The sequence below is a fragment of the Brassica napus genome, chromosome C8 (assembly GCF_020379485.1).
Source record: "Brassica napus cultivar Da-Ae chromosome C8, Da-Ae, whole genome shotgun sequence".
Taxonomy (NCBI): domain Eukaryota; kingdom Viridiplantae; phylum Streptophyta; class Magnoliopsida; order Brassicales; family Brassicaceae; genus Brassica; species Brassica napus.
The window spans coordinates 46,893,456-46,920,695 of NC_063451.1; the positions used below are offsets into that span (position 1 = coordinate 46,893,456).

A 27,240-nucleotide genomic window follows, 5' to 3' on the forward strand; every position below is an offset into this window, starting at 1 on the left:
AATTATCATTTTTATAGAGAAATATTGTAGATTTGAGGTTGTGATATAGAAATAAGGATAATAAGAATTTTTGTTGATAAATGAGTATTCTTTTAGATTTTTTGATCAATAGGTTGTATTTATAAAATAAGATTCTCAAAAATTCTATTTTAGAAAAGTTATTTTAGAAAAGTTTTCATTTTTATAAAAAAAATATTGGAGATTTGGGGTTGTGATTTATAAATAAGGATAACAAGAATTTTTTTTTGCTGGATGATTATTCTTTTAGATTTTTTTGATCAAAAGCTTGTATTTTTAAAATAAAATTCCCAAAAATTATATTTTAGGAAAGTTTTCAGTTTTATAGAAAAATATTGTAGATTTGGGGTTGTGATTTAGAAACTAGGATAACAAGAATTTTTTGTTGGTAGGTGGGTATTCTTTTATATATTTTGATCAATAGGTTGCATTTTTTTAATAACATTTCCAAAAAAATCAATTTTAGGAATTTTTTCATTTTTTAGAAAAAAATTGTAGATTTGGGGTTTTGATTTAGAAATAAGGATAACATGAATTTTTGTTGATAGATGAGTATTTTTTAGTTTTTTTTGTTCAATAGCTTGTATTTTTAAAATAAAATTCTCAAAACTCCTATTTTTGTAAAGTTTTCACTTTTACAGAAAAATATTGTAGATTTGGGGTTGTGATTTAGAAATTAGGATAACAAAAAAAATTATTGATAAATGAGTGTTCTTTTAGATTTTTTGATCAAAATGTTGTATTTTTAAAATAAAATTCTCAAAAATTCTATTTTAGGATATATCTTTGGATACACTCATACACATGGTTCTCTATTTTAACTTGCAGAGGAAAGAAATGAGGAATGAAATGAGGGTTACATCTAAAATGATCACTCCATTTGCTTAAGATCGACAATCTTTTATTAATATATACTCTACTTGGGTCAATCTATTTTTCTAATATCATGCCATAGCTTATGAACTCACATCTCAAATCTAAATAACAATAAATGATCGACTCAAGATCTTTAGAGATGGTTGTTATATAATTTCTCGTGATGTTGTGGTCGTCCAACACGTTTTAACTGTTTATCCAGCAGTTAGATCAAAATAGCTTGCACAGCACAGCCCAACTTTTATGATGTGTCTTTACGTAAATATCTAACTGGGAAAAACTTTGGTGTATATTATATAGATATAGATAGACCTACGTACATGGACGTATCCCCTATATATTATTTGAGAAGCATTATAATATCTTTTTGTAACCACATGTCATCAATAGAATGATTCTTAGAATCATTAGAGAAATATGTTGGTCCATCTAATTATATAATAAGTTTTTTATTAAACTAACAATAAATTCATCATTAATGTATTTTATTATTTCCTTAAATAAAATTTACGAAATTGCCTAATGTGGCTAAAGTATATATGGCAATTAATGATTTTGAATAATAAAGATTTGATAAAAAATAGTGTATCTTCTATATCATATTTGTTTAATTTTAAGCTATTAAATAAATTAAAAAACCACAATAACCATATAATAAAAATTTAGATTTTTATATATATGTTATATTTTGAATTTTTACAAACGGCTATAAATTACTAAAACTGTTAAAAGTCTTACATTCAAATTTTATGATCCATGGTTTAAAATTTTTGTTATAACAAAATACAAATGATTACAAAAATTATATAAGTAAAAAGTCTAATTTAATTAATTAATAAGATTAATATATATATCGTTTTAAATTAAACTATAAACCATATAAAATACAATATTTTAGTTTCAAAATTTACTTTGAACAATTTTTTTGATAAAAGTTTTGAACGATCATTGACAACTTATTTTTTTTTAATTATAAATTACTAAAACTATTAATCCCACAGTGAAAATTTTGTTATCAGTAATTTAATTTTTTTTTATAAAAGATACAAATGATCAAAAAACTATATGAGTAGAAATCATCATTTAATAGACATTAATATTAAAAATATACTAAAATATATTATCTATGTTAGTATCATTTAAATTTAATAACATATCCTATCAAATGAAAAAAAAATTGGATTAATACAATTGATTTATATGTTCGCACCAATTTAATTATATTTTTAATAGTTACTGATTTTTAATTATTTAATATATATTTATTATTTTATAATATGTAAAAATATTTAATACATATAATAATTTATATATATAATGTTGATTCCGCGTAATTCGCGGGTCTTAACCTAGTAAAGTGAGTATAAGAGCCAATTAGTGTAAAAACAAAAAAGACCTAGTTATAGAGCTTCCTCACATCCTCACACGTATCTACACTATAAGTCTATAATCTATCAAACGACTTGTCAAAATTATTTTTCGTAACCAGTTCAACAATCAAGCTTTATATAAATGACAAGAAGTTACAAAAACAGAAACAAAGAGTTAGGTTTCTGATATGGAAGAGGAGTCTTTAGTTTCTCCGTCCTCCGGCTATAGATTTTATAGATGAGCCTCTGAGTCACGGCTTCACCCTTCTCTGTCCGCTTACCTCGCCGGTCCCAACCTCGCATTTCCTCTCCTGTCAAGAGATCACAAATATAAAATCCATATGGAGACATATCAATTTAACAAAGAAGTGTTAAAAAAAAGTTAAAAGAAGAAGAACAAGAAAAAACATTGGAGATGAAATCTGACTATGAATAAAAATGCTAATGCAATTGGCAAAAGCATCAAATAAAACTCTTATACTATGGACATTTTTTGGATGTCAAAAAAATATATATTGTTTTCAGTTGAACATCTAACTATCTTTTAAGTTTGTAAACTGTAAATCATTATTTGATCTTAAAGTACTTTTAAATTTTTATTTAAAACCTCCACAGGTCGCTCCAACAATTTACACATTAGCATCTTGATTTTTGTATGTTGTCTTCTCCTATATAGGGGAGTCAATGATCAACAATACACCCCTTACTCAATCATATTGTTCAATAACTAAATTATTATAGCCCTTTTAATCAAACCGGACGATCTCTCAATCTAACCGAACCGGAGAAATCAAAGGCTGGTTCGAGAAAAACGCCTTCAAGTTAGCCAAAGTAAGCTGCGCAATATTGTTCAAAGACCCTGGCGTGGCTATCGCACAATGTGGAGACAAGACAACATTGTCCAAACCAAACAACTCCTCAGGACCTCCCGGTTCTTTCTCAAACACATCTAAACCAGCACCACCAATCACACCATCGACAAGACACTTAACCATCTCCTTCTCATCAATCAGCCCTCCCCGTCCCACATTGATTATAACCCCGTTCTTCCCAAGCGACTCCATCACTTCTCTGTTCACAATGTGGCGCGTCTGATCATTCAGAGCGCAGCAGAGGATGATGACATCGTTGTTTGCTGCTAAAGAGAGAACGTCCGGGTAGTAAAGGTATGGGATGCTCTGTTTCTGACTCGTCGAGTTGTAAGAGATGATGCAGCCAAAGGGTTCGAGCCTTTTAGCAATGAGAGATCCTATGCTCCCTAGTCCAAGTATCCCAACTCGCTTCCCGCTTAGCTGCAACAAAAAAAACAGAGTATCATCACAAAAACAGAGCATCATCGATCCCGATAAGAAAGTTATCGCCTTTTTATCTATAATCATTGAAAAGAGTTGAGATTTCTCGAACAAACCTTGATCCCTAGCTGGAACTCTCCGAATTTCACCCACTTCTCGGACCGGACATAACGATCAGCCGCCGGGATCTTACGGAGGACGCTAATCAGCAAACCGACCGCACAATCCGCCACGTCTTCCGAGAAGGCTTCGCCGGCGTTGGTGACGGCGATGCCGCGGCGCTTGCACTCAGCGAGGTCGATGTGCTCGGTGCCGACGCTGGTGCAGACGAGAAGCTGGAGAGAAGGGAGGTGGGAGAGGAGATCGGCGTCAAGCTTGAGCATGGCAATGTGTGACGACGGCTCTGATGGAGGAGGCATGACGGTAGAGGGAGTTCAGGAGTGGAGCCGACGAGGTGTGGTGAGTGGTGAGAACGGGGAAGTTACGACTCAGAAGCTCGTCCATGAAATCAAATGTTGGTGGCCGTTGAACGAGGACGAGTGGAGATTCAGACATTGACACTATTTTTTGATAAGGTTCCTCAGAAAGTGAGTCTATCTATATCACTTACGTTGTGTGGACCCACCACCCACCAAACTATTTGTTTGTTTGGTGCCTTTATTGTTGTCACCAATTGGAAGAAAGAAAATTAGAAATCAAAGAGTGTTTGCTCAGGTGTGATTTGATTTGACTTGCCTCCTCAGTCTTTAAAGTTTGGAGATTCTTTACCGGACTTATCATTTTAGTTAGACAAAGTTTGTTCATTGATCTTGTTTTTAGGATAAGTTTATTGTTTGAGTTGATTAGTGTAAATACCCATCAAAGTTAATGAACAACAAGTATTATCATGTACCACCAGCAACTTGACTAATCCATTGTCGTTTCCACCAACAACAAATAAAGACTTCTTAGACTTGGTTCCTGTGTGAGGCAATAGGGATTGTTCTTTTAAAGGTGTTGATGAACGTCTCTCTAAAGCTTTCTTCTTCTAGTCTGCATGTGTCTTCCATAGCGTACTCGGCTCAATGTTATATTGGGCTTCTGCAATTTTTTTTAGTATGAGTAAATATTAAAAATCTGTAAAAGAAAAGGTCCCTAATTATTTTGAAAAAGGCCTTAAACCTCTAACCATAATTTTCAAAAACAAATGGGATGCCAAGGGCCGGGCCCTGCTTGTAACTAGTGCTAGTAAAAAAGCGGCAACTCATTTGCAACAACGTACAAAACAACAGCTTGGATCCTCAAAATATGAAAACCAGGCAACTCTCTTATACCATATTCCTAAAAGTGGGTATGTTCAAAAGAGAATCGTTCCTTCTGTCCAGTAGCTCTTGTTCTAGTAAATTATTATTACTTATGACAAGCATATACTAATAATAAGTTTAGATTTCTTGTAGGAGCAAGATGTTGAGCCAGCTAATGTAATTGACAAAAGCCTTGGATAAACTCGTATATTTGACATTTTCAGTTTGACTTCTAAGTATTTAAAAACAAAAATAATAAACTGTAAAAATCATTATTTTGATCATTAAAATTATTTATAAGTAATTTAATTCTTAAACACACTAGTATCTTGATTTTGATATTCTCTGTGTCTCTCCTATAATATAGGAGTCGATGATGAACAATAAATTTCTCCCTTTTTCTCTCTCTCATGTAGTTCAATAATTTTTATTTAAAAATAGATTGATATAAGTAGCCCCCTTTGATGAAATCGGACGATAACTCAATTTAACCGAACCGGAGAAATCAAAGGTTGGTTCGAGAAAAACGCCTTCAAGTTAGCTAAAGCAAGCTCCACAACATTGTCGAAAGACCCTGGCGTGGCTATCGCACAATGTGGAGACAAGACAACATTGTCCAAACCAAACAACTCCACAGGAACTCCCGGTTCTTTCTCAAACGCATCTAAACCAGCACCACCAATCACACCTTCCACCAGACACTTGACCATCTCCTTCTCATCAATCAGCCCTCCTCGTCCCACATTGATTATAATCCCCTTCTTCCCAAGAGCCTCCATCACTTCTCTGTTCACAATGTGGCGCGTCTGATCATTCAGAGCGCAGCAGAGGACGATGACATCGTTGTTTGCTGCTAAGGAGACAACGTCCGGGTAGTAAAGGTATGGGATGCTCTGTTTCTGACGTGTCGAGTTGTAAGAGATGATGCAGCCAAAGGGTTCGAGTCTTTTAGCGATGAGAGACCCTATGCTCCCTAGTCCAAGTATCCCAATTCGCTTCCCACTTAACTGCAACAAAAAAAAACAGACTATCATCACAAACAAGATTCATCATAAGAAAGTTTTCGTCTTTCTACTGATAAGAAAGTTCTCGTCTTTCTACTGATAAGAAAGTTCTCTTGTCTTTCTCGTGATAAGAAAGTTCTCGTATCAAGAAAGATTCATGATAAGAAAGGTCTCGTCTTTCTCCTAGAATGATTGAACAGAGTTGTCACACTGTAATAAGATCAGATTCAAACCTTGATTCCAAGCTGGAACTCTCCGCATCTCGCCCACTTACCCGACCTGACGTAACGATCAGCCGCCGGAATGCGACGGAGGAAGCTAATCAGCAAACCGACGGCGTAATCCGCGACGTCTTCCGAGTAAGCTCCGCCGGCGTTTGTGACGGCGATGCCGCGGCGGTTGCACTCGGGGAGGTCGACGTGGTCGGTGCCGACGCTGGTGCAGACGATGAGCTGGAGAGAAGGGAGGCGGGAGAGGAAGTCGGCGTCGATCTTGAACCTGCCGATGCTGACGACGGCTCTGACGGAGGAGGCGTGACGGGAGAGGAAGACCGGGAGTGGGTCTGATGAGGTGTGGGTGGTGAGAATCCGGTAGTAACGAGTCAGAGGCTCGTCCATGTATTTCATTGTCGGTGGCCGGTGGACGAGGACGAGCGGAGATTCTTCCGCCATTGACTTTGACTGTAGATTGAAATTGTGACTCGCTTCGGAATCTTGACTATATTACTTACAAAACCATTATTCGTTTGGTTAAAGTCACAATTTTAAATTTCGTAGAATTAATATTATGTTGAGAAAATAAATAATTCAAGTTTTGAATTTAATATTTGTGATAAATCTTTTGAATTTATCAAACTAAATATTAATATTGAAATAAAATAAAATATTTCTTTGAACACCTAATAAAATAAAATATATACTATTAAATTTTGACAAATGTTGTTAAATGTATCTCTCAAAAGGATAGTGCAATTTCTCAAATAAGAGTGTTCCACTCCTTTTTTTTTCTTTTCTTTCTAAGTTTAGATCTCTTGTAAGATGTTGAGCCAGCTCTCAGATGACTGGATGACATTTGAACATGAATAAAAATGTTAATTCAATTGGCAAAAGCCTTGGATAAACTCCTATTTTTGACATTTTCAGTTTGACTTTTTAACGTGGAAGTTACAATTCAGAAGCTCGTCGTCCATGTAAATAAAAGTCGGTGGCCGGTGAACGAGGACGACCGGAGATTATGCCATTGATCTGAGAGGACTGTAGAGTGTGTGTGTAGTCGATGAAGCCCTCCTTTCTATATTACTTAGGTTACGAGTAAGGTACACAGTCGGTGAGGCCTTCCGTGGTTAAATCCGCTAGCATCTCCAGTCTCATTATATTTTTAATTTTAAAATAAAATTTAGAAAATATTTATACTTTTATTTTATTTTTTCATCTATAATAGAAGGGTTACAATAAATAAAGTTTATTTTTATAATAAAATAGTTCATTTATTTTTATTCATCATTCTATTTTTTACTATAAATAAATATTATTAGAGTAAAACTCAATTTTATTATAGAGTTATTCTATTTTGAAGAACAAATAGAATAATCCATTGGAAATTGTTTAATAAAATAATAAACTATATAATTTGAATCTTTATCTTGTAATCATAAACCAATGTTCGGTTTAAAACGCAATTAATATAAATAAAGTTTCATAACAAAAAGAAATACAAACATGCATATAGTATGTTAGCATCCATATGAACATAATTTTCCTTTTTTTTGGAACACCACTTAACTCTCACACATTAAAACTTGTTCTGATAGAGGGAATTTTCCATCCTCTCGAAAAAAAGCATAATATACAATAACATACAAAACTAAATAAGATAGATTTTTCTGAGTTGGTGACAGCGAATTCAAGACCAAACTATAATGCATCAAAGAAGTTTTTACGATTACAGCTGGAGGATAGTCACATGATGTGATATAATTTTCCTGTTTTAATCAACTTTTCTTGAAGTTCTAAGGAGTTAACTTCCATTCCTTTCTCCACCTGCATTTTTTTTAGAATAATTCCTAATTAATTTATATTTATTCTCTTTCTCTTCATAATTTCAATGAAAATAAAATACAATAAAGAAAAATTACCTCGCAAACAATGGTGTGTATGAATCTTGGGTGCAGTCTAGATGAGATACAACTAACAACATCAAGGCATTGTTCTTGAACCAGCAACTGAAGAATACTTGAAAGACAAGATTCTTGTCTGAAACAGCAACTTGCTACGATTTCGATACCGACCAAACAAGTCCTGACCTTAACATTTATATGCGTGTCTCCATCACAAGAACAATATGATGATTCTAATGATCTAATAGAACACTCTCCTGTTGAAGATGAATGAGAAAGAGATCTCTTTATTCGGTCTCTTTTCAAGCTGATCTCTTTGATCTTCTTTTCTAAGTCTTTGATGTAATTCACAGCTTCTTGAACGTGATCCGATGAAGAACGCTTACCCTATTTACTCATTACTGTATATAAGAATCTAATTAATAAATATGATAACTAAGAAAGGTAAAATGTATATACCTTAATGTATTGAGATGGCAATATATATCTTAAATTCCCAAAAAGAGACGTGACTTCTTGTCTTCGGTGTCTCTCAATCTCTCTACGTTTTGCTTTCTTGTTCTTCGGCTCAACATCTTCGTTTGTGATGATTTCATCGGTGGTGGTTGTCTCACGGATTCTCTGTCTTCCATCGTTTTCAGCACCGGCACAATGAATGGTCGGAATAGATGGGTTAGGTTCTTGGAATGGTATAAACGTTGAAGGAGTTATCAAACTCGAGAGATCTAGCTCATTTTCATAGGCAAAATCTGCTGTGAACAATGAAGAAGATGCAAAATCCATAGGGTGATGCTTTAATCTGTTTGGCTGTGGAACTGTTTTGGCTTTAGGAGGATCTTTGGGTGCTATGAGTTGTTTTTTTATCCAAAAGAAAGATGTAGGATATCAAAATAGCAATGGTATCATTTTATAATATCCAAGTTAAAAAAAAAAAAATTCGTGTGCTTATTTTTTCTTCTTTGGTAAAGACAGATGTGACGGCAGATTCGCACCTCCAATAATACAACGTTACAATCTCCCACTGATTCGAGTGTGCAGTCCTACATAGGCCACCACGAGTGAGTGGTTGATGCTATAATAGCATTGCTATTTATGTATTTATTTGTCACGGAGTGGGTGATACTAAATAAAGTAATTTATTTAAGGGTTAAGCTGCTCACTTAGCGGCTATCAATTTAGTAAATTTACGTAAGGATCCAATCCATACGTTTAAAATGTGTGTGTGAAGCGTTCCTGCATGTTTCATCCGACAGTTAGATCTTAAACTGATAAATGATCTTAATTCTTAACTACAAAAACAAATTAAGTTAAGTGTTTTTACTATGATTATAGAATAGCAAATCTAACATTGCATTTGATATATATAAATGGCACTATACGTTGCATGCTAAACAGATAACCCTTATCTGACTGTATACTTGTTATGTGATAGATCCAAATATCACGGTATGATCCCATCATCAAATAATTATAACGTTACATTCCCGACCAAAATGTTTTATTTTAGAAACACTTATAGTGGCAAGATATCATAATGTTTGTTATAATGTTGATCATTTGTATATGCAGGGTATCATATTATATTCAAAATTATTGAGGAATCAAAGAACCGAGGACGAGTGTATTTAGTCACGAAACCAGTAATCAAATCTCCCAATCGATTTAATTCATATAATAGTTAACGTTACTAACTTTGTATTATAAAAAGGTTTGTCGTTTTCATGAATACTAAAGGATGCTGAAATATATTTATATATTTCGTAGGCCGCCTAATAACATTTTAATCATAGACCTATATAGTTTATATTTTGCGGCCACAGTTTTCATCAAAGAAAAAAGTTGGTATTATATGATTTTATGTCAATTCATGAGAAAAGTTGAATAGTTGTTTATATCAAAAAGACAAATAGTACAAGAAAATAAAATTTTATTTCTTTTTTCTGGTCATGATGGTATGGTATCTAAACAAAAGATCCGTAACATTAGAGTCTAATTGCAATGGCTAGCGAAATGATTTTTGCAATAATTACTGGAGTTTTAATGAATTAATAAAGGGATTAAGACTTAGGTTTAGGTCTTACATTTTGCATCATATAGAGATGCGGTCCATTTGATATCAAGCAAGGATCATGATGGTTTATGTGGAAATGGTGATGAACTGATGATCATCATAACTGCGGAAATGGTCATTACCATGTCGTGGACAAGCTTTTTTTTTTAACAACTATTTTATTTAAGTAAAATGTAAAGCTACAACAAAGGTATATAAAATAATAAAATTATAATTAAATGCAAAACTAAAATTAGAAAACATTACAACACAAAGATTAAGAACCGAAGAAATTTTCTTCTGAACCATCTTATTTTTTCCTCGTGTAACACTATTTGTATTTGACCACCATCTTGTTGATCAAGTTCCAAATCTTTTTAAAAGATTTCTTTGATGTATAACATTGGCCGGTTCCAAGTAGGATCTATAGGTATTCTTATAGAGAACATCCATTTTATTGATTCTCTCAAAAGAAATGGTTTTTTAATGGTTAGCAGACCTAATTTATCTTATTTATTTATTTGGGCTATTTACATTTATTATCGTGACCAAATTAGAAGCTGAATAATATAATAGAGAAGAAAGAAAAATCAGAAATCAGCGATGGCTCCGAGGAGGAAGATAAGCAAGGAAGATGTTATAGAGAAGCTTAAGGACGACGGTGATTTCGACAGCCTCCGCCTCCAAATCATACGCCGCCTCAAGGATAACGTAATCCCTCTCTCTCTCTCTCTCAACAATGTGATTTGACTTGCCTCAGTCTTCATCGATCTAATTGAATTATAGTCAATTTGATTTTGATTATTCGATACTATCTTATTGAAAGTTTGGAGATTTCTTTACAGTAGCCATCAATTTTAGATTAAGAAAGTTTGGTTCTTTATCTTGATTTTAGGATAAGTGTATTGCTGGAAGTTGCTTGATGATTGAGAGCCTTGATGTTACGTTACTTCTATTGGTTATCTTAGCTCCTCGAGGAGAGTGTGATTAGTCAAGTTGCTGCTGATACTTTGATGGGTCTTCTACACCAATCCCTTGTAGGATTTTGAGATAAAAGACTTGGTTGCTCTCTTTTAAAGCGGTAACTTGTTTGCAGGAGGAACTACGAAACAAGATGATATCAGTTGTCAAGGAGTCAAGAGCTTTGAATCGACCGGATGCTCAAACTATGAAAACCAGGCAACTCTCTGATGCCATTTTCCAAGAAGTTGGGTATGTTGAAAAAAGAGAATTTGTTCCTTCTGTTCACTGACTCTTGCTCTTGTAAACTCGTTATGACTTATGATAAGTTTGGATTCTTTGTTTCTTGTAGGAGCAAGATGTTGAGCCAACTCTCAGATGGGTTGTGGGGGATTATAAGATCAGAAGACGGGATGAAGAACGAGATCAGAGACACCGTGCAATCTGTCTACACTTCATTATCTAACCCTGGAGGCGTTCAAGAGGGACCATCCAACACCAGAGAATCAGAACATAACATCCCAACCTCCTCGACTCTTCTCCATTTAGGTAACGAGTTTGGTCCATCAAGTAAACAGAAGCAAGAACTGATTTATGTACAAGAAAACAAAGGAGAAGCAGCATGTAGTAGTAGCACTAACAACAGAGTTAGTTACACTGACAACAACAACAACAACAACATCAACTGTGATGATGATGAAGAAGATCCTGAACTCCCTCCTGGTTTTGCCTAAACTTTTAATTAGTATTTTTAGACTTTTTCTGCTAAATTTATTTAATGTTATTTGTGTAAAGATAATATAGTACCAAACTCAAATCTTGTAAGAACAACCGATTTATTTAAGCAAAAAAAAAAAAAAGAACAACCGATTTGTTGTCATTTAGAACATAAAAATATATTATGAATGTAAATGGGATCAGAAATAAAAAGCTGAAGAAGGAAAGCAATGGCATTTATTCTACGGTCAGTGGCAACGACCACAGCCACCGTAGTTGCTGCGTCTGCGATTCTAAACGCGATCGCCTTCTCCTCTTCTTCTTCTTCTTCCCCTACCAACCTTGAACCTCAATCTCTCAATTTCTCCCGACCGTCTCCACGTGGCTTGGGGCTTGCACGAAGCTTTGCTAGCTCTCCCATGACGACCGTCCCAGCTTCTGATAGCAGTAATCTCTCTCAGGTTTTAGTGAAAAAGTTTCAGACTTTTGAGATACCCACTTTCCAAGTTTAGCTTTTTAACTTTCTTGATTTGATATGCAGGAGGATGGTGTCATGCCTCAGCTCCTTGTAAGTCTTTTTCTCTTCCCTATCTGGATTTCGAATCAATGGATATGATTCAGCTATTGCGAACTTATGTTGTGTGTTTGAATATGTCGTTGTTGTTGTTGTTGCTGTTGCTAGACTGAGTTTATGGTGGATATGAAGTGTGAGGGTTGTGTTAACGCCGTGAAGAGCAAGTTAGAAACCATTGAAGGTAGGTTCTTGAGATTGTTCTGTTTTGGTTATGATTTTGGTAAATTTATACTGTTGTTTTCGTTTGTCATGTGTAAATTGCATTTGATCTTTGAAAGGGATTGAAAAAGTGGATATGGATTTGGCTAACCAAGTTGTGAGGATACTTGGATCTTCCCCTGTTAAGACTATGAGTCTAGCTTTGGAGCAAACCAGTCGAAAAGCTCGTTTGATTGGCCAAGGTGTTCCTCAAGGTTAGTTATCTACACACCTTTGGTTTTTGGTGATAGAGAAGAGTTTGATAATCAATAGAAAGAATATAGCTTTTCTCATTTCATAGAACATGTAAGAGCTGTTACATTGGGCTTGTGTGATGTTTCATTTGGGGGATTTACCACTTCATGTTCTGTCTTTCCATCGACAGTCTCTTTTTTCTCATTTGTTACTTTTACTCTGTGATGTGTGTTGGCAGACTTCTTAGTCTCGGCTGCAGTGGCGGAGTTCAAAGGCCCAGACATCTTTGGGGTAGTAAGATTTGCTCAGGTGAGTATGGAGCTTGCAAGGATTGAAGCCAACTTCACAGGCTTGTCTCCCGGAAACCACAGTTGGTCTATCAACGAGTATGGAGATCTCACAAACGGAGCAGCTAGCACAGGGAACTTGTACAACCCATTTCAAGATCCTACAATCACAGAGGTTACTCGAGCTCACTTTAACAAAAAAAACATCAAATAGCATCACATTCTCTTATATAACCATTTGGTTTTTTTTCTGACAGCCATTGGGCGACCTGGGAACACTAGAGGCAGACCAAAGCGGAGAGGCGTTTTATTCTGGAAAGAAAGAGAAGCTCAAGGTTGCTGATCTTATAGGGCGAGCTTTGGTGGTTTACAAGACAGAGGATAAGAAGTCAGGACCGGGATTGACAGCTGCAGTGATTGCTAGAAGCGCAGGAGTTGGAGAAAACTACAAAAAGCTTTGTACTTGTGATGGTACTGTCATTTGGGAAGCTACAAACAGTGATTTCGTGACCAGTAGCGTTTAGTAACAGTAATAAAAGTGGACACTACATCATTACGTATTGTAGCAACTAAAGTCTTTGTTTTGGATCAAAATTTAAGTGTGACTTCAAACGACAAGATAACCGTTTTGTATTGTACCAAACTCATCAACGTGATATAGTGAGTGACAGGCTAGTGGTGAAACTTTTAAGATTCCGTATATGTATATAAAATTTATTGTTTTAAAGGGAAACAACAGGTTTCGTGGTGTAGTTGGTTATCACGTCAGTCTAACACACTGAAGGTCTCCGGTTCGAACCCGGGCGAAGCCAATCTTTTAACGTTTTATCTCTTTTCTTTTGTTCTATTGACCAAATGATTTGGATAAGGTTTTGATGGCCCCATGCAAATAGCTCTCGTCCAACCACATGAAGGGCAACTAATGTTGGGTTGCACTTGGAAACAAATGTTCCTTAAACAGTCTGGCCCACATAATGTATTCTTTCGAGTATTAACTAGATTTTGATCCGCGTTTTTTTTTTCAATTAACAAATATTTAGTAAATGTCATATTTCATATATTTGTGTTTTATTTTATAAAAGACTTAAATTTTTTATCTTTCTTTATCGTATTTCATTTTAAATGACTATTTATGTTTAAAAAATTAAACTTTATTTTTTAATGAATTAAGTTGGTATAACTCTGATAAATTAATTTTTTTTATGTGGTTAATATTTTTAATTAAAATAATTTTATACTTTTAATAAAAATTTATGCTTTTCAATGAAAAAAACAATTTTTTTTTATGAATGCTTAAATTATATTAAGAAAAGAAAAAAAATAATTAAGAATGGTTGAAAAAAAATTATTTGAACTTAGACTCAATGGCCCAAATGAAAAAAAAAATGTGAGAATTGGATATGATTTCTTAATCGGTCCAAATGGCCCAAGAGAGATCTGATGTGGACAGTTGGCTGGATCCGAAAAAATGGGCCAATATAGATGTATTATTAATATTACTTGATTGCCCTTAATGAAACCTGCAATGTTAGTAAAGAAAGGGTAGGATAAGATAAAAAGGACATATGATCCTAATAGTATAGATTAAATCATAGAATTTTGAATACCAAGAATATGTGATATATGCTAGAAATGTTTTTTTTCTACTCTTCAACAATAATCTGACATTGACATAAACAAATCATCACATACTTTTTGATTTGTTTTAGATAAAATGTAATAAAAGTTTACTAAACTTCAGAAAGAAGACAAATATCATGTACTTTTTATATATTTTTTCTTATTTTTAGACTTTTTATTATTTTCTTTATTTATGTATATTTCACTTTTACTTAAGAAAATTATTTTCAATAAACTATGCTTTCTTTTATTTCAGCTACATCTTAAGACAACAGTTTCGTTGATCAAGTCGTGAGAACAACCTCAGCTAGCTACCATTACTCTAATGAGTATTCTCCTGGAAGGAAGAATATTCAGAGTTTCTTCAATTGAAGCTTTCGGTCCTTTGTCTCCATCTATCGAGGCTGTTACACATTTCATGACCAGCTTGATAACAAAAGATATGTTTAGGCATTGTGATTTTGATTCTAAAGGTCTTACACCAACAAATGGAAAATCTTATTGATTCCTTTACAAGACTGCAAGAATAATGACTTCAATATTTGGTTATTTCATATCAAGAGTTTACTGTTGGGGAAAGGGCAGGAACGAGGTGCATCGAAATGTAACGGCCGATCGTGTTCCCCTGACTGTGTGTGAACTTGTAAGGAAAATACTTTGACGATAGCATGATATATTATAAGCAGAAAACTAAATGAGACAAGCACTTTTTAACGTTGGAAAACCTCCTCGATGTGAGAAGGAAAAACCAACGGGACAGTAGTCCACTCAAAAATCACTATATAAATGGGTATGAGTACGACTGCATCCTCCATGTTCAACACCCTGAACAAAACAGAGACTTTAGCTAGAAAGAGCTATCTCCATTCACAAGAATAACAACAACAAGAGAGCAACACCAAAAGCTTCAAAACAGGCAGCCACAAGACGATCTCAACTCACTAGGATTCCGGCAACCAGAGACTAATCCTACCGTACAAATCCAAGATGAACAAGTCAAAAACACCTCTGCCAAGTTTCAGCTCAATCAGAGAAGATCCAACCGTCGGATTTACCAAACATTCAAGACAACACTGTTGAATATGACAACCAGCTTCACTAAAACCCAGACAACAGAAGATCCAACCGTTGAAATCCAAATCTCTTCGGTGAACTTTTAACCCACTGACTGAAGAAGCTTCACACAAAATATCAGCCCAAACAGGATGCGTTTAACCCTCCAAATCTGTCTTGACAAACCCAGCGAAATCTGTCTTCTTCTCTCATTTTCTCTCTTTTGTAATGAATTTTTTTAAACATTTTTCTTTCTTGTGTCAACTCTAACCACACAAATTAGGTTAAAAGACTTTATATAGTGTCATCACCAACCAAACCCAATGAGGTTCCTCCATCTAGAAGGAACCAACAATTACTAAAAAAATTGTTCTTTAAAGTTAAGAAATAAAGAAAAATGGTATTATATCAAATACTGTTTAGATACTATGAAGAAATATATTTTCATTTTTCTACAAAAATATTTTTATCAAAATAAGCAATTTTCAAGAAAAAAATGTGAAATATTAATTATTGTCTAGTTAAATAATTATACCTCATAACAAGCCCAACCAAGTTAAGTAGTTGAAAAATTAAGATTTGATACTGGAATTTGTATTTGGAATTCAATTGTAGATACTTATTACTTATCTTGATCAACCGCAAGTATTTTTTTTTATGGAACCAATCAAATATATGTGTCCAAGTCCAACCCTAAAATAAAGTGTTCCATAAAATAAAAACATGCAAGAGGAGAAATCAATAGGCAATATCCATCTAGAATAATCAATTGAGGACATGCACTCATCAAGATGGGAGACATTATTAAGAGCACTATACTTTGTTAATTTAATATGTCCATTGTACAATTATCACTTAGCCTTTGTATTATCATTAAACGTCTCACTTCAATTTTCAGTCACGCTTTCTATCGAAAATCTAATATTTATACGTCACATTTATTTATGTTTGTATGCAAACAGACATAAACTCCATGAGTTGGATTATATATAAGGAAAAAGATGAAGAATTAGATTATCTAATAAGATATGCATAACAAGAAATTCAAAATTTAGTTGATATATATATATATATAAATATATTCACAGTACAAGAAAAAAAAAAAAAGAGGAGATTCATTTTCAAATGAAAATAAACACAACAAAAACATTCTCTTTATATTATATGATCAGTTCCAAGCTTGTGTTAGATGGTGATATGTTGTGGTAAGTATGGTTAAGCGTTTGTGGCTGGTGAAAGGAGTTAATAACGTATTGGATTTTTATCATGTCTCTACTTCCTCTGATTGCATCGCACTAAGCTTCTTCTTGGCATAGATTGTGCAGACTATAGTCGCGCTTGCAGTTACACAAAAGCCAAGAACATTCACTACTATCCCCACGGCGGAAAGACCGTGTCTCTTGTCTGATGCAACAGCTAGTGTTCTTAGCATTATTCCCCTACAAAAAAAAAAAAAAACACCAATTCAGGATTCTATGGAACATGTCTTAACATAGAACATAGACAGAGGATATGTACGTGTAGATTGAGACAAAGATCTCAGGAACCATTCCAACAAGAGAGCCTAAGATGTAAGGACCGTAGTGAACTCCAGTGGCCAATGCGCAGTAGTTGTAAACCATGTAAGGAAACGGAGAGACACGGATTAACGTGACTGCTTGAAACTGATGGAACCATGTTCCTTCACCTGCGGCTCGAAGTATGGCTGCTTTTTTCGGGTACTGCATCAACCATTCCTACAGGAAGGAAACCCACCAAAATTGATAATCCAAAGGTACAACAAGCTCAATAAAGATGCAAGTAATTGAGGGATGATGATGCTTACTTGCATCTTGTGGAGGAAGAGATGTCCGATTAAGAAAGGAAGGGTAACACCGATTGATGCAGCTGACAGAATCAACAGAAAGCCGTTTCCATAACCAAAGGTGAGACCAGCCATCCACATGGAAGGAGAGGAAGGAAGAAGAATGCTTGGGAACAAAGCAACTGAGGCAAAGAGGAGAAGACCGAGCACCGGGATGCTGAATGTGCTTCTCACCCACTTTATAAATGGAATCAGTTCCTGAAACGTAATTCATAGACACATCTATTATAATTAAGGATAATAAATTTCATTTTTCATCAATAAAGTTTATAATTTAAACTTAAAGCTGGTGAAATAATGGAGAATAACAACATCAAGCACGCCTCAAAACATTAAACAATGTTTCTACAAACATAACTGATGAAAATTAAAGACACAAGATACACGTAGAACTACTTTGGTTCAATACAGTGTCTGAGCTTCTAAAATACGATTTACAGCGCCGAGATTTCGATTTTGAATGCTTAAAAACCTAAAACATGCTCGATCTAATTAAACACACAAGAACCCTAATTATCATTAAAAAAAAAAAGCATTAGACTTTCTTGGAAAAAACAAACCTTTTCGATTAAAAATGGAGCAATCCATTTGATAATTACAAATGCCAATAAACCCAAAAAAGCGACGAGGGAGATCAATTTAACCCAGAACCACACTGACGTCACCGACCCTATCCAACATCCCGCCGGAGAATCTTCCTCTTCTTCATCAGATCCTCCTCTTAATTTCACATAATCTCCATTCTCGGGATCCTCGATGATCAGTTTCAGCTCAGGCACCGTCTCATCGGCGCCATCGCTGTACGTCATAGATCGAGCGAAGATGAAACCGCCAAAACCACGCACAAAACGCTTAAAATATCTTAAAAGGTCTCCGTCAGGTACGTTATGCACCTCTGTTTTCCTTCGGTTTCCCGAGAAAATCAAAGAGTAACGATGAGAGAGGATGAGACCGTTGGATCGAATTGGGTTTATTAGATTCGATTAAAAAGAATCTGAATTATTCGCTTACCTTTTTTTATTCCAGGCCCCTTTAAACAATTATATCCCAATAATTAATGTTGGTTTACTTTCAAAATTATTAAACCGGTGTCGCAGTCGGACACGACCTATGATGATTTGTTACTACTTGGCTGTTTTGCTCACCACTTGCCTTTATATTCGCCTTGTCGTCTGTCTTCACGATAACTACATGTCTGCGTTTTTAACTTACTGTATCTTTTTGGAAGGATTTATTATGACTGAAAAAAAGATGAAATTCGAAATTCCGGGTCAGACGGTATTTGAAATTCTGATTTTATTAGTTTAGCAAAAAAATTATATAATTTTATCAAGCATACTTTGTAAAGAATGAAACGGGCATTAGTTGCCTTGACAGCAATGCGTATACAAAAGAATGGGAGAAGCAATACAATGAAAAGCGACCAAAGTTGACACTTCGAAGCAAATTCAAATTCAAAAGAATATCCCTAATAGAGAAATAATAAGTTAACACACAATAATGAAGTCTTCGAATAACATATGTGACTATCACAATTAGCATATCCTTCAGATGATGGTATGTTAAGACTAGGATAAAAAAAATAACAAAACCAAGTTGAAAGAAATAGTCTTGAAGTTAGGACTGATCACAAATATTTGATTGACGAAGTTAAGTTCAAATACGAGTCCGAAATTTCTATGCACAAGGTAAGTTAAATAGTGTGTAAAGCAAAAAAAAAAGAAAAGAAATCTGGTGGTTTGTGTGGAGTCCAGCAAAAGAAATCAAAGATAAAAATCTAAAATTTTGAGTAATCTTGGTTTTAAGGCAAATAGCAAACAGTTTTCTGTGAACCACTTAGCCATTAAGGCTTTTGGCAAGATGCGATGCATACGGTAGATTAGAGCATGATTAACCAAGGAACTCCATTAGGGTTTCTTAATGATTATTTAATTAATAAAATGTAGTTAGAATTTTAGTTAAGACACACTTAGATTTTGTGCTCCAATGCTAGTCTTTTAATTAATGATTCGTAAAAAAAAACATGTGTAGTTTTTCAAAGATATTTACAATAAAAAAATATGACTACATCTACTACTTTCCTATAATCAGTAGGTTGATACATTAACATAACTTAAGTCATAAACTTTCTCAAGAACTTCACACACATACATAAACATTCACACAAGAAGCTTAAAAACAGAACCTTGTCTGAATGGACTTGGAACGGGCGCTACTCCTTGGTTCTTTGTTCGGGATTGATGCAGAAACACTCCACTGGAGTAGCCTCTCTTGGTGGCTCGTTGATGTTAATGAGTCCCTTGCTTTCCGAATGGATTACCACAATAAAATGAGGTTAATGATTAGTCCAAACAGGACTAGAGCAGCTTCATTTCATCATACAGTTTTTGCAAGTAAGAAACATAATATCTTGCAAATTAAGAGAAGGAGATTCACTTCCAACACAGAGCTTTTGCATGTAACAAATATTGAAATGAAGCTAAGCAGGTTAGGGGTTATGGAGGAAGTATACAAACCTGGTCCATCTGAATGTTTCCATTGAGTACTGGCCAGGGGCGGACCCACATGGAGGACTGTGGAGTCACTTGACACCACAGAAAACAATAATATCCAGATTAGGCTTGGGCATCCGGGTCTTCGGGTCGGGTTCGGGTCGGGTATTGTCGGGTCCGGGTCCTTCGAGTCTTAGCAATTTAGATCCATATAGGTATCTATAACTTTTCGGGTCGGTTCCGGGTCGGGTCGGTTCCGGGTCGGGTCTTGTCGGGTCTGGGTCGGTTCGGGTCTATAATTTCAATACCCGTTAAATACCCAAAATTTTCGGGTATATTTCGGATCCGGGTCGGTTCGGGTATTTAGGACCCGAAATAGACCCGAAGTACCCGAACTGGATCCGAAAACTCTAAAAATACCTGAAGAACCGCAAAAATACCCAAAAATTTATCCAAAATCAGACCTGAAAACTCAAAACATACCCGAATACCCAAATGATATTTTCTAAAAATCTAAAATTTCACCAAAAACCTACAATTATACCCGAAAATCCAAACCCGAAACTTAAAAAAAAAATCTGAAATGCCAAAAATATACCCAATCACCCAAATATAACTAGTATATACAATTATTTGCGGGTACTTCGGATACCCGAACGGGTCTCGGGTAGGACCCGGACCCGAACCGAGACCCACGAGTCCAAAAAAAAAGACCCAATAGATACTTAGCATGGACCCGGACCTGGATCCGAACCTGTATTTTCGGGTCGGTTCCGGTTCGGGTGTTCGGGTCCGGATAAAATGCCCAGGCCTAATCCATATTTTATCACCAATGTTTACTAATGGGCAGTGGCGGTTTGGTTGAAAAGGGTATTAATGAACCCACAAATCTGGGTTCAAAGCCCCTTTATGACACTTTTAAAAGTTTCTGACACCTCATAAATATTTTTCTGGGTTCACCCCTGCTACTGGCAGTGGCTCTACCCTGACACTATCGTTTACTACTGGAATCAGAGCTACTCCCTCACCGTCCCATTCCTCTTCCATGAACGGTGTGTATCTGTTCCCGCATGGTGGCCCAATGTTATTCTTGTGGAATATTCTGCACAACACATATGCATCTTGCTGCATTCAAACAAAGAATTGAGATGAGATAGGATCCCTTAGACAGTACGTAGACAGTATCAGATAAAAGCTTATTCGAAAGTTAAAATCTTCCTGATACATAAGCAAACTAGTGTGGAAGCACAAGCACAAGGAATCAGAAATACATCACAGCAGAAGACAAAAAAATGAAGCTGGACATAATAGAGCTAAACTAAAAAACTTCAGATAACTAAACACAGAACAACATACTTCATTCCGTGAAATTTAAGCAAACAAAACTGAAGGACAAGATAGCAAGATGGTCTTAAGGGATCTGAATAAAAAAAACTAGACTTTGCCCAAATGTTAAGTCGATTAGATGGGAATTATATTTACAGTGTTAAACCTAAACATAGCAAAAGATAGGTCCGTATCGACATTTTCCCAGCCAATGAATCAGAGCCCATAAAGCTGAATTCTTTTCTCAGAATTACACAAGGCGAAAAATAAAACCGGACAAAGCAACACTAAACTCAAAACTTAAGATAACCAAACACCGATCTTCTTGTCCTCAAACACAAGCAAACTAATGTGGTAGCACAAGTTAGCAAGAGCTCCTTAAGCGACCTCCTCCAACAACAAAACTCGATCAATCCCAACCCAAATCAGCTCCATCGACGCCGCCACCGCCACTGGCTACGTCGTCCTCATCCTCTCTCCCAACTCTATCTATTTCCCGTCGTCTCCCTCGCCATCATGTCTCTCGGCGCCGTCGTCACCACCGCGAACACTCTCAACACAGCCGGTGAGAGGCAGTGATTCACGTTGAGAGCAACAGAGAGAGAAGATCAACAGAGAGAAATCAATCGGTGCAACCGTCGAGAGAGAGATGAAGTTAAACGCAAAACTCTCTCGTTGCCACACGTGTCTCGCAAGAGGCGGTTCTTAAAACCCCTAATTAGGATCCGTTGCTTAACTTAATTTCCTTTTTTCTTTTTCTTTAATTACTAAATACCTTAAAAACTCCACTTAAGAGCTCCCGTTAAAGATGGCGTGACACTGTTGCCAAGACACCTCTTCACTCATCAAATTTAATAGTGATTTTGCCTAAACTAAACATGTAGAGCTTGACGCGCCACCCTCCTTATTTATTTACTCTTCATGTTCTGTCGTCGTCAACCAGCGAAGCTGGCTCCACAAACCAAACCCGGTTCAAATAAACCGATTATTATACACTAAAAACTAGACCAGCTTTATCGCAAACCACAAAGTCACCAAACACCCAGTAAAAGTCCGACAACCCCACCCATTATCTATCACTCACTCAACTTTATATCACACAATAAAAAGTTATCAATCACTACGTAACCGTTCGATTTATCAAAAGATGACGTCGTTACCTCCCAGTTGTGTATCATCGCACGACTATAACCAGAAGATGCATTAAATCTCCCCTGCGCCTTCTTCATATACGGCGGAATCATTCGGGCACAGAATTACAAAAGACAAAAGACAAAAGTAAAAGTACCAAAAAAAAAAAAGTCACTTTGGTTTGGTTTCTGTACTTTTGTCTTATCAAATCTCTCTCTCTAACGAATCCAAAGAGGTCTTTGCTAGCGTTCTCCGTCTCCGATCAAGGGCAGTTTCGTCACATCGACACTTCTTTTAATATTAAATTTTTTTTAAGTCTTTCGCTTGAGTAACAAGCCAGAAATCTACCTTTTATTTTTCTTTTACGGATATGTTCATTTTACTTTATTTTCTCGGCGAGAATATGTCAAAAGAAGATTACAAATAAAACCCCAACCGTGAAGCCCTGATTTAGAACCACATAGCTCTTCTCCATCTCTGCATCTGTTCTTCGGTTCAAAGTCTGTGTCTTTTTCTTCCTCCAACAGGTTTTTAGGAGATTTTCGATAATGGGTTCAGAGCAAAACGACAGCTTCTCCCCCTCAGAGCCGAAGCTCTGCGTCAACGGCTGCGGCTTCTTCGGATCACCATCGAACATGAACCTCTGCTCCAAGTGCTACCGCGACATCAGAGCCACCGAGGAGCAAGCCGCCTCCGCTAAAGCCGCCGTCGACAAATCTCTAAACCCTAACAAACACCACACCAAACCACCGCAACAGAGCCTGGAGACCGCTCCGGAGCCATCCTCATCGGCGAGCGGCGGAGATTCCTCCGTAGCTTCCTCAGATCCGCCGAGGGGGACGAGGTGCTTGAGCTGTAACAAGAAGGTGGGGGTTACGGGGTTCAAGTGCAGGTGCGGGAGCACTTTCTGTGGAGCCCACAGGTACCCGGAGAGCCACGACTGCGAGTTTGATTTCAAAGGAGCGGCTAGAGAGGCTATTGCTAAGGCGAATCCGGTTGTGAAAGCTGATAAAGTGGAGAAGATATGATTTTGAAGAAGAAATCGTGTTCTGTTTTCAAGCATGTCAAGTCTTGGTGTTTGGTTCTTTTTCTGTTCTTTGTTATGATTTGATTTGCTTAAGTGTTTCTTAGGGGAAAAAAATTAGGATTCTGCTTTTGTGGTTTCATGATTTATTGTTCTGTAATAAAAAAGTTTGGTCTTATCACAAAGTTGTTGGTTAAATTAAAGTTTGAATCAATGGAAGTTGGGGGGTTTGTGTAGCTTATGGTTTATAAATTGTGTAGTTTTGATAGCGACAGAGCTGATGATGTTTAAAATACTTTCAATGCTGCTTCTGCTATTGTACTTGATGCGAGACACTTGTATAACGTACCTGATGGTTGTAAGGCTCCCATCTGATGTCCAGAGTTTTGTAAGTTTATCTCTCGGAAACAGGATCTTGCTATTGAGATAGTCCCTTTAGTGTATTGATTCAGTCATTATCTGTGTGTGTAGGAGGAAAAGATAAAGTATCAGAATGATTACATGGAATCCATAAAGAAGATGGAGGAGAGTTGGTCAAAGAATAAGAAGAATCTGGCTGAAGAAAGACTTGCACTTGGAGTGGAAAATGGACTTGACATCACTGTTAATAGAAGAAGGTGCACTCTCTTGTGTTGTTCAGAATGCTAAAACCGAAACTGCAGCCATCAGATAGCATATCGAACTAGCTCTCTGCCATTTAGCACAGCACGGTAAGTGTGTTCTCACATATACATGTATTCAACACACTGATTTGCATCAACACATTCGAAAGAGAATGGTGAAGGAAGGAGCAATATGGGGAGCTGGTAAGGATCACAAGAGACCTGTTCGAGAGAAGACATAAGCAGTCTTGCTCATAGTGTATTATTTTGGTGGGATTTGTATGTGTAGATAGACTGGTCTACGATTGTACATGTTAATGCGATTCCATTACTACAAACTGAATCTGTAGCTCTAAACACATGAAGAAATAAAGCGATAAAAAACAAGAACATGAGTGAAGGCATCAATCAAGCTTTGTTTCAACTAATACGCCCAAATACACATCATCAAAACACTAACCAGGACTTCTGTCTCTAGCAACTAAGATCCACCACTCTAAGAAAGCATATCCAGAAAGCTTTTCTTCATTCTACCATCCAATAACATATTCATAACAATCTTTATGGTTGAAGCATCTGCAGAGAACCCACACCTCTTCATTTCTTCGATAAGTTCAGCTGATTTTGTTAAGTCACCACCTCTGAGATGAGCTCGTATTAGTGTGTTGTATGTACCACTGCTTGGCGCAACCCCATCCTCTCCCATCTTTCTAAACAACAAGACCGCTTCAGGCAGCGAGCCTTTCTTACATAATCCTCCAATCATTATATTATATGTTCTGACTTCAGGCTTCACTCCTTTGAGAGGGAGGCTACAGAATAGATCCCAAGCATCATCGATCTTACTAGCATTGCACATCCCGTGAATGATGATACTATATATACCAATGTCAAGTTCCATCTTACTCTTGAGCATTTGATCAAGTATTTCCAAAGCCTTTTCTAGTTCCCCATTGTCACACAACCCATCCAGCAAAATACTATAAGTCACAACACTGGGTGGCACACCAACAAAGACCATCTCCTGGAAGAGTTCTTTGGCAACATTAAGTTTTCCCGATTGACAAAACCCTTGGATGAGAGTGTTATAAGTGACTGTATCAGCAACCACTCCTCTTAAACACATATTGCGGAAAAGTCTCGTACCTTCATCGACCTGTTTAGCCTTACAGTATCCGTTGATAAGGATATTAAACGTCACAATATCAGGATAGAATCCCTTGCTAACCATCATATCCAGCATCTGGTTGGCCTCATCTAGGCAGTTGTCCATGCACATCCCATATATCAAAGAGTTATATGTAATGATATTTGGATCTGTGCCTCTTGTGATCATCTCATTGTACAATTTTTTAGCCTCGGTAAGCTGTCCTTCTTTCACAAAACTATCAATCAAAGCATTGAAAGTGACAACGTTAGGGGTGACTCCCCTTGTAATCATATCCCTCAGCAACTGTGCACCATCATCCCATCTTCCGGCACTACAAAAGCCTCCTATGAGAGAGGTGTAGGTAATGACATTTGCTTTGATTCCTTTGGTTTCCATTTCATTGAAAAGGCAGAGTGCATCTTCGAGGCTCCCATCCTTGCAAAGACTGTCAATGATGATATTGTATGTGACTACTTGAGGCTTGATCTTTCTAAGTTCCATCTTTCCGAGGAGATCCAAGGCCGAGGCAGTGTTCCCTGACTTACACATTCTGTTCAAAACCGGACCATATGTAACTGCGTCGGGTTGGCACCCATTAGCCAACATTCGATCTATCAAAGACATTGCTTCAGAGAGTCTATCTTGGAGACAAAGCCCATTGACAATAGTGTTAAGTATGATGAGATTTGGAATAACCTTCATATCTACCATATGATCAACTAACTCCACAGCTTCAGAGACTCTACCCTCAAGACACAATCCGTTAATCAGAGTAGAGAATGTGATTGTGTTGGGCTCATACCCAAGCTTGAACATCTTTCCCATCACAGAAAAAGCAAAACCGAGATTATGACGCCTGCAGAAGCAATTGATCATAATGCAGAGTGTGTAGTTGTTATGTGCGATCCCTTGCAATTCCATTTGGTTGCAGAGAGACAACACTAGATCATACTGTTTTGTTCTCGCAATGCCACTAAACAATCTACTGAAATCAACGACGGTAGGCAGAGGACGAGACTGAATCATAGATTGGAACAGAGTAACAGCATCATCCTTCTTGATACCAATAATCCCACTTCTCAGTCTCTCTTTGTAAGAAGAAGAAGACATCTTTCTATCGCTGCTGCCACCAGAGAGCAAAGGAGTTGTAAGAGTACCTCCTGAAGGACTCGAGAGGATACGAGACACAAGCACCAATCTCCGACACAACATTGTTTGTTTTTTTTCTTCAAATCTGGAAAACCCCTAGAAGAAGAAGAACAACTACACTCCCGTCTTCACTGGCTTTGATGATTCTTCGCCTTTCACCACAAATACATCTTCACCACCAAACGAATTTCATCTACAGCAGAAACATTCCATCGTTAACTTTGTAGATCCCGGCCAAGAACACGACGACGAAGACAAGGGAAGTGTGTTGTTATTTGAGAGGTTTCACTCTTTCTTCCTTCTTCGGGAGAATCTCTACTTTATCATGTTTTGTTTCCTGAAATTTAATTTGCTTGCTTTCAGAAGCGGTACAAATCCGGTTTTATTAAACCAGACCGCGCGATTTCTCCGGTACAAATCGTAGTAACAAATCCGGTTTGACGTATTCATAGGGGGATCAAACAAACCATTCACACCTCAAGCCCGGTTCATACCACTTTTGGTTATCAACCCCAATCATTCATTAAACCGGACCATTTTCTTTCGGTTTGTACATTCAGCTCTGCTAGGCTGCCAAGTTCCAACAAGACAAGAATGCCAAGATTAGCACAAGTTACATCTCAGTTCAGCTTCTGCACTGACTCCCTTTATATGTGTCTCTGTGATCATCTCCAAAATAAAAACTTCAAAATTCCAAATACGAATGTTTTATGTTCTAAAATAAACTTCAAAACTTATAATTTTAAAATTATGAACAGTGAAACTTTATATTGTAAGTTTCACTATTCAAGACTTCATATTTAAAATTCATATTCTTTTGGTTTTTCAATTATCTGTGTTTAAATAACTTTATTAATTTTTAATGTTATCATTTTAGTCATCAATTTTT

The 27,240-nt window shown here is 36.3% G+C and overlaps 7 protein-coding genes, 1 non-coding gene and 1 pseudogene across 11 annotated transcripts; 4 read left to right on the top strand and 5 right to left on the bottom strand.

The window, feature by feature from the left end:
* Positions 1 to 2,346: 2,346 nt before the first annotated feature.
* LOC106411998 lies at positions 2,347 to 4,187 on the bottom strand (annotated as a pseudogene).
* A 908-nt stretch (positions 4,188 to 5,095) lies between these two features.
* LOC106413620 (glyoxylate/hydroxypyruvate reductase HPR3-like) lies at positions 5,096 to 6,590 on the bottom strand. The gene is made up of 2 exons (XM_013854361.3): positions 6,077 to 6,590; positions 5,096 to 5,846 (listed from the first exon to the last, which is right to left on the bottom strand). Exons 1-2 carry the CDS (start codon positions 6,512 to 6,514, stop codon positions 5,322 to 5,324), a joined length of 963 nt encoding a protein of 320 aa, XP_013709815.2. The 5' UTR covers positions 6,515 to 6,590; the 3' UTR covers positions 5,096 to 5,321.
* A 685-nt stretch (positions 6,591 to 7,275) lies between these two features.
* Positions 7,276 to 8,841, bottom strand: LOC106401701 (transcription factor bHLH55-like). Its single transcript, XM_048765334.1, has 3 exons — positions 8,419 to 8,841; positions 7,978 to 8,346; positions 7,276 to 7,882 (listed from the first exon to the last, which is right to left on the bottom strand). Exons 1-3 carry the CDS (start codon positions 8,740 to 8,742, stop codon positions 7,802 to 7,804), a joined length of 774 nt encoding a protein of 257 aa, XP_048621291.1. The 5' UTR covers positions 8,743 to 8,841; the 3' UTR covers positions 7,276 to 7,801.
* Positions 8,842 to 10,440: 1,599 nt separating this feature from the next.
* BNAC08G41140D lies at positions 10,441 to 11,849 on the top strand. The gene is made up of 3 exons (XM_013852539.3): positions 10,441 to 10,720; positions 11,106 to 11,221; positions 11,322 to 11,849. Exons 1-3 carry the CDS (start codon positions 10,613 to 10,615, stop codon positions 11,701 to 11,703), a joined length of 606 nt encoding a protein of 201 aa, XP_013707993.1. The 5' UTR covers positions 10,441 to 10,612; the 3' UTR covers positions 11,704 to 11,849.
* On the top strand, positions 11,760 to 13,558 carry LOC106411727 (copper chaperone for superoxide dismutase, chloroplastic/cytosolic). Of its 3 annotated transcripts, XM_013852538.3 has the most exons (6): positions 11,760 to 12,147; positions 12,228 to 12,254; positions 12,369 to 12,441; positions 12,539 to 12,673; positions 12,892 to 13,115; positions 13,198 to 13,558. In XM_013852538.3, the coding sequence occupies exons 1-6, from the start codon at positions 11,917 to 11,919 to the stop codon at positions 13,462 to 13,464; spliced, it is 957 nt and encodes a 318-aa protein (XP_013707992.1). In that variant the 5' UTR covers positions 11,760 to 11,916; the 3' UTR covers positions 13,465 to 13,558. The 3 variants fall into 3 exon arrangements, with proteins under 3 accessions (XP_013707992.1, XP_022564638.1, XP_048621292.1); XM_022708917.2 differs by lacking the exon at positions 12,228 to 12,254 and having other exon boundaries at positions 11,760 to 12,192; XM_048765335.1 differs by lacking the exon at positions 12,228 to 12,254.
* Positions 13,559 to 13,678: 120 nt separating this feature from the next.
* On the top strand, positions 13,679 to 13,752 carry TRNAV-AAC. Its single transcript has one exon. It is a non-coding gene; the product is annotated as a tRNA-Val (tRNA).
* Positions 13,753 to 16,653: 2,901 nt separating this feature from the next.
* LOC106415208 (transmembrane protein 64) lies at positions 16,654 to 20,253 on the bottom strand. 2 transcript variants are annotated; one of them, XM_013855846.3, is made up of 6 exons: positions 19,994 to 20,253; positions 19,663 to 19,780; positions 18,038 to 18,717; positions 17,439 to 17,675; positions 17,132 to 17,349; positions 16,654 to 17,052 (listed from the first exon to the last, which is right to left on the bottom strand). In XM_013855846.3, exons 3-6 carry the CDS (start codon positions 18,284 to 18,286, stop codon positions 16,878 to 16,880), a joined length of 879 nt encoding a protein of 292 aa, XP_013711300.1. In that variant the 5' UTR covers positions 18,287 to 18,717; positions 19,663 to 19,780; positions 19,994 to 20,253; the 3' UTR covers positions 16,654 to 16,877. The 2 variants fall into 2 exon arrangements, with proteins under 2 accessions (XP_013711300.1, XP_048621293.1); XM_048765336.1 differs by lacking the exon at positions 19,994 to 20,253 and having other exon boundaries at positions 19,663 to 19,982.
* Positions 20,254 to 22,537: 2,284 nt separating this feature from the next.
* LOC106415209 (zinc finger A20 and AN1 domain-containing stress-associated protein 1) lies at positions 22,538 to 23,686 on the top strand. Its single transcript, XM_013855847.3, has one exon. It carries the CDS (start codon positions 22,975 to 22,977, stop codon positions 23,452 to 23,454), a length of 480 nt encoding a protein of 159 aa, XP_013711301.1. The 5' UTR covers positions 22,538 to 22,974; the 3' UTR covers positions 23,455 to 23,686.
* A 666-nt stretch (positions 23,687 to 24,352) lies between these two features.
* On the bottom strand, positions 24,353 to 26,688 carry LOC111208528 (pentatricopeptide repeat-containing protein At1g12300, mitochondrial-like). The gene has a single exon (XM_022707605.2). It carries the CDS (start codon positions 26,412 to 26,414, stop codon positions 24,549 to 24,551), a length of 1,866 nt encoding a protein of 621 aa, XP_022563326.1. The 5' UTR covers positions 26,415 to 26,688; the 3' UTR covers positions 24,353 to 24,548.
* Positions 26,689 to 27,240: the final 552 nt, after the last annotated feature.

Bases quoted from the DNA above. Each gene is read 5' to 3' on its own strand.
- LOC106413620 (XM_013854361.3), bottom strand. From the start codon at position 6,514: ATGGCGGAAGAATCTCCGCTCGTCCTCGTCCACCGGCCACCGACAATG. The intron at 5,847-6,076 runs GTTTGAATCTGA...TTTTTGTTGCAG, and splicing joins AGTTCCAGCTTGGAATCAAG to TTAAGTGGGAAGCGAATTGG.
- LOC106401701 (XM_048765334.1), bottom strand. From the start codon at position 8,742: ATGGATTTTGCATCTTCTTCATTGTTCACAGCAGATTTTGCCTATGAA. The intron at 8,347-8,418 runs GTATATACATTT...ATGAGTAAATAG, and splicing joins TGCCATCTCAATACATTAAG to GGTAAGCGTTCTTCATCGGA. The intron at 7,883-7,977 runs GTAATTTTTCTT...AAAAAAATGCAG, and splicing joins TACACACCATTGTTTGCGAG to GTGGAGAAAGGAATGGAAGT.
- BNAC08G41140D (XM_013852539.3), top strand. From the start codon at position 10,613: ATGGCTCCGAGGAGGAAGATAAGCAAGGAAGATGTTATAGAGAAGCTT. The intron at 10,721-11,105 runs GTAATCCCTCTC...ACTTGTTTGCAG, and splicing joins TACGCCGCCTCAAGGATAAC to GAGGAACTACGAAACAAGAT. The intron at 11,222-11,321 runs GTATGTTGAAAA...TGTTTCTTGTAG, and splicing joins GCCATTTTCCAAGAAGTTGG to GAGCAAGATGTTGAGCCAAC.
- LOC106411727 (XM_022708917.2), top strand. From the start codon at position 11,917: ATGGCATTTATTCTACGGTCAGTGGCAACGACCACAGCCACCGTAGTT. The intron at 12,442-12,538 runs GTAGGTTCTTGA...GATCTTTGAAAG, and splicing joins CAAGTTAGAAACCATTGAAG to GGATTGAAAAAGTGGATATG. The intron at 12,674-12,891 runs GTTAGTTATCTA...GTGTGTTGGCAG, and splicing joins TGGCCAAGGTGTTCCTCAAG to ACTTCTTAGTCTCGGCTGCA.
- LOC106415208 (XM_013855846.3), bottom strand. From the start codon at position 18,286: ATGACGTACAGCGATGGCGCCGATGAGACGGTGCCTGAGCTGAAACTG. The intron at 17,350-17,438 runs GTAAGCATCATC...TCCTTCCTGTAG, and splicing joins TCTTCCTCCACAAGATGCAA to GAATGGTTGATGCAGTACCC. The intron at 17,053-17,131 runs GTACATATCCTC...TTTTTTTTGTAG, and splicing joins ATCTTTGTCTCAATCTACAC to GGGAATAATGCTAAGAACAC.
- LOC106415209 (XM_013855847.3), top strand. From the start codon at position 22,975: ATGGGTTCAGAGCAAAACGACAGCTTCTCCCCCTCAGAGCCGAAGCTC.
- LOC111208528 (XM_022707605.2), bottom strand. From the start codon at position 26,414: ATGTTGTGTCGGAGATTGGTGCTTGTGTCTCGTATCCTCTCGAGTCCT.